This window comes from Bos indicus x Bos taurus, chromosome 1 (genome assembly GCF_003369695.1).
Source record: "Bos indicus x Bos taurus breed Angus x Brahman F1 hybrid chromosome 1, Bos_hybrid_MaternalHap_v2.0, whole genome shotgun sequence".
Classification (NCBI taxonomy): domain Eukaryota; kingdom Metazoa; phylum Chordata; class Mammalia; order Artiodactyla; family Bovidae; genus Bos; species Bos indicus x Bos taurus.
In genome coordinates, this window is record NC_040076.1 from 80,794,458 (window position 1) to 80,807,494 (window position 13,037).

Genomic DNA, 13,037 nt, shown 5'->3' on the forward strand with positions numbered 1-13,037 from the left:
TGAAGAGGCAGCTGGAGTGGGGGCTGGCCATCTGCACATCAAGGACAGGGGCTTCAGAAGAAGCCAACCTTGCAAGGTGTAACTTGACCTTCCAGCCTCCAGAACCATGAAAGAATAGATGTGTGTTGTTTAAGCCATTCAGCCTGTGGTACCCCAAGCAAAAGAACAGACTCAGAAAACAAACACCCTGCCCTGTATGGACACAGCCATCAAACTGTTAGCCCCGAACTCAAGAACTTGTGCAGAGTGTCTCAGCCTTCTTTCTTTATCCTGTGACTCCATACTTGTCTGTCAGAGGCCACGTATGTAGTAGTGACACATTTCTGCATTTTGAGTTAGTCACACAGACCTGCCAGTCAGAGCTTCAGGTCAGCATTAGCTGACGAATGCTACCCACCGACTTGATCCGTGTCCATCCTTACTTTGGGCTGGAATCCTAGCGCCTCAGTCCACCTGTGCTGCGGTAACCTACATTGGGGGGCAGAGCCCACAAGTTCTCTTACATCACACAGCAACCACAGGGTGTGGGCAGCCTTCCTCACCACCGGGATGCAATGTTTCAGAAATTCTCTGGGTGCCATCACATACTCAGAGTTTCAGCATCTCCACTGAGGATTGCTTAATTCCCAGGGTGGTCCATGGCAGTCCTCAGACCTTCGTGCTGATGGAAGGGGGAAGTGGGTTGGCAGTGGGATCGACAGTAGCAAGGTATCCTGCTAGGCCTTGCTAGATCTCCCATGCTTCTCCAGGGCCCCACAAGCAAGGAGCCCAAATCATGACACCCACATATCCCTCACATCTTAAAGGACTAAATTTTCATTAGTGTGAACCAGCAGCCAAGATGAGAATGAACATAAAAATTATTCATTAAAGAAGAGAGGTGAAAACCAGATTGGCTCATCGCTATATGCAGGTTAAATGGGTTGATGCATGGAGAGCATGTTACCTAGTTTCCATCTAGGCAAGTTATTTTATCATTATTATTAATCATCATCTTTTTCCTCTTTCAAGCTAAACCTGTCATAGTCTTTGGCACCAAAGCATGTCGTTTGTTCAATTTATTTAACAAGCATTTAGTAGGGGTGGCTCAGATGGTAAAGCATCTGCCTACAATGCAGGAGACCCGGGTTCAATCCCTGGGTCGGGAAGATCTCCTGGAGAAGGAAATGGCAACCCACTCCAGTGCTGTTGCCTGGAAAATCCCATGGATGGAGGAGCCTGGTAGGCTACAGTCCATGGGGTCGCAAAGAGTCGGACATGACTGAGCGACTTCACTTCACTTCACTTCTGTGTGCTGAGACCTGGGCTGGCTGCTAAGGATTCAAACATAAACAAAATAAGAATATTATCTCCCAGCCTTCATGTCACAGTGGGCTTGGGAGAGTGATGTGTACAGAGACAGTTGTCGTGGGGTGAGATCCACTGAGCACAGGAGAGGGGAAAAGGCACGCTGCCTGGGGTAACACAGGAGGGTAAGTATGAGTTCTCCAGGCAGAGGCATTCCTGTGCTGGGAACAGGGACAGATAGCGAGTGACCTTGCATGCCTCACTGAGAACTAAGACGTTGTCCCTTGGGCTTCCAGAGAGTTTGAAGAAGGAAGATGTGCCCCTCAAATATGAGCACTCTGCTAGCCTCTGCCTGTCGGCACTGAGCTCCAGTCCCTCCTCCCACCTGCGGGCAGGTCTCAAGATAGAAACGCAAACTGGGACTGTTGAGATCAAAGAAGTGGGAAAAGGAGCAGAGTCAGGGAAGAGTTTAAAGGAGGAAAAACAGCTGGAGCAGGACTCCCAGTTCATCTAAAGCTCAACTGGAATTATGGCATTTGTGTGGACATGTGAAACCATGAGGAACCCTGCAGATTGTTAAATATGTTTTACCCTGAATATGATGGTGTAGACCCTTGTACACAGCTCTGAGGTACACAGAGTTGGGAGTTGGGAGGGTGAATGTGACATAAAAGAAAGCAAAATTGATAATATTTTTGGAGCCGGCTCTGTGCCCGGCGCTTTCACATACACCCCTGCCATTGAATCTCATAACCACTCTTTGAGGTCAGTATTATTATTCCTAACTTCGCCTTTTCAGAGTGAGGAAGCTGTGGATCAAAGCAGTCAGGAAGTAACTTGTTTACATTTTTCTTCACGCCAACTCCTGCATATGTTTGGGGCAGTTTTATTGCCTGAGGCTCAAGTTCTCCAACTTGAGTGTGCCTCAGACTCTTCCAGAGGGCTTGTTAGAACACAGACCGTCCAGCCCAGCCCCTTGAGTTTCTGATTCAGTCGGTCTGGGTGAGGCCTGAGGATTTCCGCTTCTAACAAGTTTCCAGGTGAGGCTGGTGCTGCCTCCCGGCCTCCCCTGGAAACAACCACACTCTGAGAATCACTGGCCCATGGGAATGATCTACCCAGTAACCTGGCCCAGGGGTTCCCAAACTGTTTGCATTTTGGAATCACTTGAGGATCTTTACTGATGCCTGGCTCCAGGCTCACACTTTATTTTTCATTGAAGTTTAGTTGATTGACCATGTTTCAGGTATACAGCAAAGTGATTCAGTTATTCATTAAATATATATATATTTCTTTTTCAGATTCTTTTCCATTAGAGGTTATTACAAGATACTGAATATAGTTCCCTGTGCTATACAGTAGGAGGTCCACACATTTTAACTGGTATAGGGGGCAACCTAGGCATCATTATTTTTAAATACCACCACCCCCCAGGTAATTCTCACATGCAGCAAAGTTGAGGAGCCACTGACCTCGCCTCTTTTCTCCTTGAGTCTGATCTCCATCAAAACCCTCTCCCTCAGCTGCCACCACTGGGGCCACAGGTAGAACGTGTCACACTAGCACCGCTTGCAACACGTCCTCCCAGCCGTCTTAGAACACCTGCCCCTGGAACGCATCCAGACTCTTACGTGCCTTTTCCCTTTTTGCCTAGTCCATCGTCTCCTTTTCTGTTCAACGTAAACCTAATTACTGCAGCCATCTCTTGCCCACAGCAATACAGCAAGCACCCTGTTCTTCCTTTGACCATATATGTCTACCTGGGAAAATCTGAGGAGGAATCTCTAAATCCGACTGCAGGCATGGAAGTCCAGGAGGCTTCTTGAAGTTGATGGCACTCGAGCCAAGTTTGGATGGGCAAGTAAAAATGAAAGAGGGTGTTTCAAGCAGGGATACAGCAGACGTAGAAGCACAGAAGAGACGGAAACAGTAAGGTTTCTGGGGGAGCTTCATGTTGCTGTGTGTGTCTGGAGCAGGAACTTGCCCTGTGATGTCAGGAAAACACTGCGGAGGCAGCCTTTTGCCAGATGGGGGTGGGTCTTGGGCATCAAGTGAGGAAACTTACATCTTTCCAGGTATAAATGGCAGTTGATAGGCATTTTAAAATGACTTTTAAATTGAAAGAGTAATACATACTTAGAAAATACAGAATAACTAGGAAAGCATCAAGTAGAAAATAATCACTTTTAATCGAATGACCCAGAACTCACAACTGTTAAGATTTGAGGGGAATTTGTTTTCTTCTATGCACATTCTTATATAGTTGAGAAAATGCTGTAAAAGTTTACATTCTGCCTTCACACTTAAAATTATAACATAAGACTGAGCGACTTCACTTTCACTTTTCACTTTCATGCATTGGAAAAGGAAATGGCAACCCACTCCAGTGTTCTTGCCTGGAGAATCCCAGGGATGGGGGAGCCTGGTGGGCTGCCGTCTATGGGGTCGCACAGAGTCGGACACGACTGAAGTGACTTAGCAGCTTAGCAGCTTACATTTTTAGTGTTATTGAAATCTGTAAACGTTATAATAGTGTAAAGTTCTATAGTATGATACCATATAATTTACCATTTTCACAAACATAGAAATGGGAGAGGGAGAAGTTTCACTATAATAAGTAATGCCACAATATTCGTATCTGTATGAACTTAGGTTTTGCAATGTTCTTGTGATCAGTATCAAGAAATAAATAAATCAACAGTATGAAAGTTTTAGACTCATTACCAAACTTCTAAAAACTTTTCTTCCAGTTTACACTCTGATCATAGGTGTCAAAGAATGCACATTTCATCTTCCCTTTCCAGCACCTGGTATCATGGCTGGTGCCCCTGAAGAGTTTTTGCCATGGGTGTGACATGAGCAGCTGTGCATTTATAAAATCCTATACTGGAGGCTGAATCAGATGCACCAGGTTGGAACAACTATGGCTGCCCATGCTGTTCCATCTTTGCTTCCACTTTTTCCTAATCCCATGTTCCCATTCTTCATCTTTATTCTTTCTTGGAGAGCAAAAGTAAGTGTTTGCTTCACAAGAGCCGGGCATAACACTTTGTTACCAAGAAAAGTGCTGAAAGACCTAGGTCCATGGTTGCAACAAGTTGATGCCCAGCCCAGAGACCCTCTTTTGATAGTTTTATAGAAAACAAATCTCTAAATAGTAATTCTAATTAGGTAGAAATACCTTTTTCTATTTTCCAGTGACACTGCCAACTGACTTTATTGCTACATTAGTTTCCTTGTGCATCCAGTGACTATCCATTCCTACACAGGTAATCATCCCTGTCCCTGAAATGTCCTTCTTTCTTCTTAACCCAGCAAATTATCTTGACATTCATCCTTCAAGACCTTCCTTAAAGTCTCTGGCACCTTCCTTCCATACCTTGCCCAGAATCAGTTACTCAGGCATCCTTCTTCCTGTAGTTTACTCACAACATTTTCTATACCTAACACTTTCTCCCTCTTGGTTAAGAGTCCTTAGAGTAGAACATTTTGTATTCCCAGTTCTTAACACAGTGTCTGGCACATGGTTGTCACTTAGTAACTGTTGAATGAGTGAATTAATGCATTCCTGTTTTACTAAGGTACACAGACATTCCATCTTAAATACAAGTGAGTATATTGAGTATAGAAACAATATGGAGATGATATGAATTGCCAAAAACCACTCTCTGAATCATTCGTACCTGAGGTAAAACAGGGGGCTTACCGGGTAGCTCAGTTGGTAAAGAATCTGCCTGCAATGCTGGAGACCCCGATTAGATTCCTGGGATGGGAAGTTCCCCTGGAGAAGGGATCAGCTACCCACTCCAATATTCTTGGGCTTCCCTGGTGGCTCAGACGGTAAAAAATCCACCTGCAATGTGGGAGACCCAGGTTCGATCCCTGGGCTGGGAAGATCCCCTGGAGGAGCTCATGGCAACCCTTTCCAGTATTCTTGCCTGGAGAATACCCATGGACAGAGGAGCCTGGTGGGCTATAGTCCATGGAGTCGCAAAGAGTCGGACTTGACTGAGCGACTAAGCACAGCCCAGCAAGGTAAAACAGGACACCTGGTATAGCAGATGTCCTGATCCTGGATTCTATGTTCTGAACACTAAATGTTCTATGTACCTGGTCATTGACTTGTAACTCTGTTTCTGTTTCATTTTAACTCCAGATTTAGTTTCTGCATAAGTCTGTGTTCTAAAGGAAGTACAGGGAATTAAGTGATGCCAGAATTTCCCAAAATGTGTTCCAAAGAAAACGACCATAGATACCTACAAAACTGTTTTATAGGTGTCACACAAAAGAAGAGTCTCGTGGTCCAGCAGGTTTGGGAAGCAGAGTTAAATATATTTCTTTACCTCAGAACTTCCTGGTAGGCATTTTAAGTTGAAAGATCAGTCAGGCAACGGTAGAGAAACAGAAGAGCAGTCAGTCTTCCTGCAGTAGCAGTCAGGAGTCATCCTAGCCTCTTAATGCCAGGAAAGATTCAGAGTCAAAGGCAGAGTGGCCAGAAGTATAACAAGATCCTTGCCCATTCTCCTACACTTATCCCCCCTCCACCCCCAAGCCCCACATCTGTGTAAACCCCCTGCCCCCCACCCACCCACCACACTGATGAGATCAGCCTGTATTGCATCTCTTCTAGAGCCAGGAAGCAAGGTAATGTGTGGGAAGTGATAGCTGCAAGGTAATGTGTGGGAAGTGATAACAACTTTTCGAGTTAGAGCCATTCAACAGGGAAATTTGTTAAAAGACCAAGACATTGTAAAAGCTGAAACAACTTGAGTCTATTAAGTCCCCTGCTTCTTAGAACATTTTGTTACCAGGGAATGTTTCAAGGAGGGAAAACGTTGAACTATCACAGCACTGTCAGACACCAAAGCCTGGTACAGAGAGCAACATTTTTAAAGACATCTGTCTCTCTGCCAACAGAGAAACTTCTGCCTCTCTTTTCTCCTCCTTTCTCCCACCCCAGTACAACTCCCCCGCCCTCCTCACCCCTAAACACTCTCTCCTCCCTCCCTGCCTCCTGTTCTTCCTCCCCCTCCCCCTTCTCCTCCTCCTTCTCTCATTCACAACCCTTATTGAGATCACAGACACTGTAAAATGACACAGTAAGCAAAACTATCCAATGGTTATTCAACACGCTTGGGTAAGAAGGGAATTAATTAAGTGACTAGAGGCTTAGACATTCACTGTTTATTGGATCTGAACTCCTTAAAAGAGCCTGGAGCATTCTCCTAAACAAACTTTGCCCTTTTGTGGCTTCTTGTTAAAGTCCAAATGAGACGGAGGGTTTAAGGAGACTGTATCTTTTCACACATGTGAAAAAAAGGAGTACCAAAGAAGAAAAATGGCAGTATCAGTGGATATAAAGGAGGTAACCTATGTGCCATCACAGAGAGACTAACAGCTTGTGTATCTGTTGGCAGCTGATGTTCATCAGTGATCATCAGTAGGTTAGCAAACTTTAGCAATGTTTACACATTGGTGGGCAGCCCAATAGTTTAACTGTCTTCATTAGAAGAATATCATAAAGTCAAATACAGGATTTCATTAACTTTGGGAAAGATATATTTAGTTCCTTCCACTCAAGCTTCCATTCTAACAGAACATTTTTCCTATGATCTGTTTATAATTTTAAATTTATGTACATGACTATTTGTATATATGTCTTACCTCCCATATTAGATCCTACACCTCTTACAAGCTGAGTTCCAAAGAGCTAGAAAAGTGCCCTGCACACAATTTGTATTCAATAAAAATTGGTAGAAAGAATGAAATGAATGTAAAAAAGAAGTATATTTGTTAAGAGAATGTTTTTTAAACAATAGTTTTCTGTTTTTAATTTAAATTTATGTATTTTAATTGGAGGCTAATTACTTTACAATATTGTATTGGCTTTGCCATACATCAACATGAATCCGCCATGGGTGTACACGTGTTCTCCATCCTAAAACCCCCCTCCCACCTCCCTCCCCATACCATCCCTCTGGGTCATCCCAGTGCACCATCCCCAAGCATCCTGTATCGAACCTGGACTGCAATTAGTTTCTTATATGATATTATACATGTTTCAATGCCATTCTCCCAAATCATCCCACCCTCACCCTCTCCCAGAGAGTCCAAAAGACTATTCTATACATCTGTGTCTCTTTTGCTGTCTTGCATACAGGGTTATCATTACCATCTTTCTAAATTCCATATATATGCGTTGCTGCTACTGCTAAGTCGCTTCAGTCGTGTCCGACTCTGTGCGACCCCATAGATGGCAGCCCACCAGGCTTCCTTGTCCCTGGGATTCTCCAGGCAAGAACACTGGAGTGGGTTGCCATTTCCTTCTCCAGTGCATAAAAATGAAAAGTGAAAGTGAAGTCACTCAGTCGTGTCCGACTCCTAGCGACCCCATGGACTGCAGCCTACCAGGCTCCTCTGTCCATGGGATTTTCCAGGCAAGAGTACTGGTGTTTTTCTTTCTGGCTTACTTCACTCTGTATAATAGGCTCCAGTTTCATCCACCTCATTAGAACTGATTCAAATATATTCTTTTTAATGGCTGAGTAATACTCCATTGTGTATATGTACCACAGCTTTCTTATCCATTCATCTGCTGATGGACATCTAGGTTGCTTCCATGTCCTGGCTATTATAAACAGTGCTGCGATGAACATTGGGGTACACGTGTCTCTTTGAATTCTGGTTTCCTCGGTGTGTATGCCCAGCAGTGGGATTGCTGGGTCATAAGGCCATTCTATTTCCAGTGTTTTAAGGAATCTCCACACAGTTCTCCATAGTGGCTGTACTAGTTTGCATTCCCACCAACAGTATAAGAGGGTTCCCTTTTCTCCACACCCTCTCCAGCATTTATTGCTTCTAAACAAGGACAAACCCAAATATCTCCTTGCCAGTCTTAATAAACACTATCGTATTATACCAGGAGACACCATAGAAGATGGGCTTCCCCAGTGGCTCAGCGGTAAGGAATCCACCTATAATGCAGGAGACACAGGAAATGTGGGTTTGATCCCTAGGTGGAGAAGATTCCCTGGAGGAGGGCATGACAACCCACTGCAGTATTCTTGCCTGGAGGACAGAGGAGCCTAACGAGCTACAGTCCATGGGGTCACAAAGAGTCAGACACAACTGAAGCAACTGAGCATGAGTACCTTAGAAGACCGAAGCCATCTGTCAAAGAAGCAAAACATTAACATAGAACAGTTTTCTACTTTGTGAATATTAATAGGATGTTAGTGATTAGCCACAAACTATGAGAGAATTACACTTGCTTTGGTAGGCAAAGGAGGAATGGAAGCTTTTAAAGAATCTGCCTTTTTATTTTGCTTCTGTTTGAAGTAAATAAAAGTTGTGTTGTAAAAATGAGTCTTTGGGCCAACATCAAACCTTAATCCTGCCATTGCTTTCCCCAGAAGTTGGACAGGCACAGTCCAAGTCCCAGGAACTTTGCAAAGAAAGGACCTCTTCTAGGTGCTGAATCAGAAGCAGCTGCCACTGTGGGAGGCCATGGATCCTATGCGACTCTGAGCCGGAGACTCATATTTTCTGTCCCTCTTTTTGTACTTTGGACCCAGGATAATCTGGTGTAGGTGAAATATTCTTTTCCTTGGCTCAGATTAGGCACCTGGTGTCCTGAAAGAGGTCACTGACTTCCCCCAAGGATGTCCAAGGAGGTTGGCTCACCACTGGCTTACCGCAGGCCAAATTTGAAGTTAATTAAGCATCAGTCATCATCAGTAGGGCCAAGATGTTATTCAGGCATTCAGGGAAGAGAAACCTGATCCAGCTCTGGATAATGACCTTCATCAGCATTCCTTCCTATCCTAATCCCAAACCAGTGTGTCTTAGCTGCAAGGTGGGGGCAGGGGGGCAGGGTATTTCAGAAACAGATGGTTCATCTTTACATTACTCTGCCTTTGAAGAAACTTCTGGATATGTCACCCTATTCATTGCATGCATGGTCATACAATCTGGAGCAAAACCTTTTTTCACTGGAACAGAAGGTTTCTGTTTATGAAAAGGTACATTTATTGACTTCTGGGGAAATGCCCTATTCAGAATAAGGGTGAAATGCTGTTTGGTGGGAGCTGAAGGATATTGACAGTTCTAGGTTGGCCATCTGGGGACTAGACCTTCTGGCCCAAACCACACTGGGGAACAGAGACATGTGTATGCACTGGTTCTGCTTGTCTCACTCTACAGACCTCAGTGACCAGCTTCTTGAAGTGGTGGGGCTAGAGGGAGCCATGGAAATGGGGCAGATCTACACTGGCCTGAAGAGTGCAGGCAGGAGGCTAGCCCAGTGCTCCTCTGTCTCCATCAGGTATGTTTCCTCATCACCCAGCAGGCAGCGCCGCCTGTCCCCCTCACCGTGGGTCCTGAATATTCCTACAGATAACAACTTGAAAGCCCTCTTTAGATTTCAGTGCAGAGTGTGGGGGCAGAGTGGGGGTAGGAGTTCAATAACATTTATAAAGAATGTCTTTGGAGACCACTTTCCAAACTAGGTATAACAACCATCCAGGACATCAACTGGAGGGTCCCACCACAACCAGTTTGCTGTTCTCTTAAAATGAATTGATGAAATTCTAGAAATAGAATTGTAAGATGAGGTCCAGAGAGCCAGAGATCCAACTCCTTGCCTTCCTTATCTCCACATTGAAATGCTCAATGCATGCTGGAGGGCAACTTTGACAAAAACGAGGCTGTCTTCTCTGGATGGCATCACTGACTTGATGGACATGAGTCTGAGTAAACTCTGAGAGTTGGTGTTGGACAGGGAGGCCTGGTGTGCTGTGATTCATGGGGTCGCAGAGAGTCGGACACGACTGAGCGACTGAACTGAACTGAGGCTCTCTGCTCTACACTGCTCATTCTCAAATAGTGGTCTCAGAAACACTTTTATTAAACAGTCCCATATACCTTTGTAGAGCTAAACTGACGTCAGCAAACCCGTCATAATTGACAAAGAGGATGACAGTTTTTTAGAGTATGGACCAAATAGGTCAGCCAATACAGGCTCCTTACGAGATGGGGTCTAATGAAGGGGATCTTCTGATTTTTGGTTGCTTCTGTTTAATAAATGCAACTAGTCACAGATTTTTCTCCACATGATTATTTCCAGAGTCCTTATTCCTTTCCATTTCCCATTTAATTTCTATAGTGTGTCTTGGGGATCTCCTAGAGGGGACTTCCATGTGCAGGTTTCCCAAAGTTATTTAAACACAAGAACCCTTTTACCCCTTATCCGGGGTGAAATGTCTTCTGAGTTCTTTTGGGGAAACTCTGTTCTTAGTGCCACCCTGCATCCTTCATAGAAGTCCCCAGAGCTGTTCCCCGATCTATCCCACTAACCCCCTTTCTTCATTCCCTCTGTGTCTCCTGTCCTTTCTATTATTCCTCAGATCTTTGCTTCTCTTTCCTTTTGGGCTATTGTTTTGCTGGGACACGTTTCCCAGGTTAATCTCTTTAATTCCTTTCTCCATGACTTTTAACACCAAGTAGGTCCAGTCTGTTAGAACATCTAAGCCATAACATGTGTGGACCAGAGAATTTTGATTCCTGAAGAATTTGGAGAAAAAAAAAATGTGTAAGAGAGAGGATATTTTGTTTCCAGATAAAAACAGGGGTTGAGTCAGGAGCCCTAGCCCCCTGGACATTCGCTACATAATCTCCTCACACCACAAAAGCAAAATTCCACTCTTTGCTTTTATTATTTGTTTTATTATTAGGTTTATTGGTTTTTGTTATTAAATATCCTCAGGGTCAGTTGGAGAATCATCTACATCAAAACAGCTTGCCTCCCTCATTTTATAATTTCAGAAACAGGGCAGATGCCAGACCCAGGTGAGGGCTTTCTGGCCAGCGCCTGGCAACTGTTCCTGGCTCGCCCAGACCAGAGACCTCCAAAAGGACCTACCTTTCCTCCACTGTGTCTCACCCTTAACAGTCCATAAGCCAAAGAAGCCTTGACCCAAACAAGAAAATAAAGCTTTCTCCTCTTCCCTGTGCCTACCCATGGGGATCACATTCCCGATGACCCCCCTTCCCCAGCTAAGCCAGGTCCACAGTCCATGAAACCATAATGTCTACTGTTGTTCAGGAGATAAAAGAGGGGATGGTTGAGGATTGGGGGCAAGGCAAGACACACTCAGACCTGAGCTGTACTTCGTATAAGTAGGAGACATTACCTCATTGACATTATGCAACTGCTCACTCAACATAGAACCCAGGCCTTTCCCTATTTCATAATCTTTCCCATTTCACAGTGGAGTTTTTGGCACCACGGGCAAGCCCTCTGGCTTGTTGTTTGACTAGGGGTCCACTTAGATATGGTGCTGCCATACTTGTCGGCCACTTCTCCCCAGACTCCTGTGGACTTCACTGCTCACTCAGGGCCATGTTTCTCAAAATAGTCTGAGGACCAGAGCAACAGAGTTGTCCATAGTGCTTATGAAAACACAGACCCCTAGGCCTGACCCAGACATGCTACATTGGGACCCCTGAGGTGAGCTCAGAAATCTGTTTTCAACAAGCCACCCAGGAGTCTTCAGAACCACTCCTAGGTGGCTCCACTTTCCACTGCTGTTTCCCTGGTGGGGACGGCCTTCATTCCCCAACTCCAAGAAGCCCACTGTGCTCTCTCTGTTCTCCGGTCTCCAGGACAAACAAGCTGCTGCCAATGCAAGTGGATGGAGAGCCCTGGATGCAGCCACCATGCTCGGTGAGTTATTCCAGTCTTTGAGATGAGGGTGAGAAGTTTTATTTGAGATCCCTTTGGGGCACTGACTTAATATGAAATTCTGAGTCTCTGAGTTACAGGGGCTTTGGGAGATCATCCAGCACAGCTCCTCTTCCACTTAGTTCATCCATCCATTCATTTATCTGCTGAGCTTTTATTGATTAGGTGCTATGAGCCAAGCACTGGGAGACACCAGTTCCAAATCCAAAGGAGACAGACCTGTCTTCAAGGAGCTTATAGTTCTAGGTGAACTCTGAGGCTTCATCTACCGTATTCTTGAGAGCCTCAGCTTGAATTGCTCTAGTGGCAAGGAACTTACGACCCCAAAAGGAAGTTCATTAATTCCACTAATGAACAACCCTAATTACTAGAAAATGCTTCTTTATGTGGAGCTTGACCTTAGAATTCCACCTAGTTACTATGACCACCCGGGCTCCTGGGGAAGAATTCCCACAATGCACAGGCATGCTGCACCCCAGATGTACCCACAATCCTGAGGAACCACCTGAAAACTCCCCTGAAAGTGTAACCTCATAGGTTATCTATTGCCTTTATGGCATTTCTGTGACCCATATTACCCAGCACCTAGAGCTGTGCCTGTTTTGTAATAGTTGCACAATAATATTTGTTGAAAGGTAAATAAAGAATTGAACAAATGAACAAACAAAAATAAAGGGAACAACCCCATTCCCTGCCTTACCAGTTTGTTAGCAGTTTGTTCTCAGAAACCCAACTAGACTCTTTATGGCGAAGAGAAACCACTGTCCTGGTGTTTAGAGCCCAGGGTGTTAACTGGAATATGATGTTAGCAACATCCTCAATACTGTTGTGAGTGTGCGAATCTCAAAAGACAGAACTTGTGTTTCTGAGCTTCCTCACTCTATTGGAGTATTCAGATACCCTCAAGAACCTGCTATTTAGAGCCCTTCAGAACATCAATTCAGAGAAGGCAATGGCATTCCACTCCAGTACTCTTGCCTGGAAAATCCCATGGACAGAGGAGCCTAGT

At 44.7% G+C, this 13,037-nt stretch overlaps 1 protein-coding gene across 3 annotated transcripts in view; it reads left to right on the top strand.

Moving 5' to 3' along the window:
• The window catches only part of DGKG (diacylglycerol kinase gamma), a 226,520-nt gene that overhangs the window by 199,001 nt on the left and 14,482 nt on the right, over positions 1 to 13,037 (top strand). For all 3 annotated transcript variants that reach the window (XM_027538801.1, XM_027538802.1, XM_027538806.1), the window contains 2 exons: positions 9,490 to 9,610; positions 11,950 to 12,010. In XM_027538801.1, the coding sequence (XP_027394602.1) occupies positions 9,490 to 9,610; positions 11,950 to 12,010 (182 nt within the window). The remainder of the gene's footprint in view (positions 1 to 9,489; positions 9,611 to 11,949; positions 12,011 to 13,037) is intronic.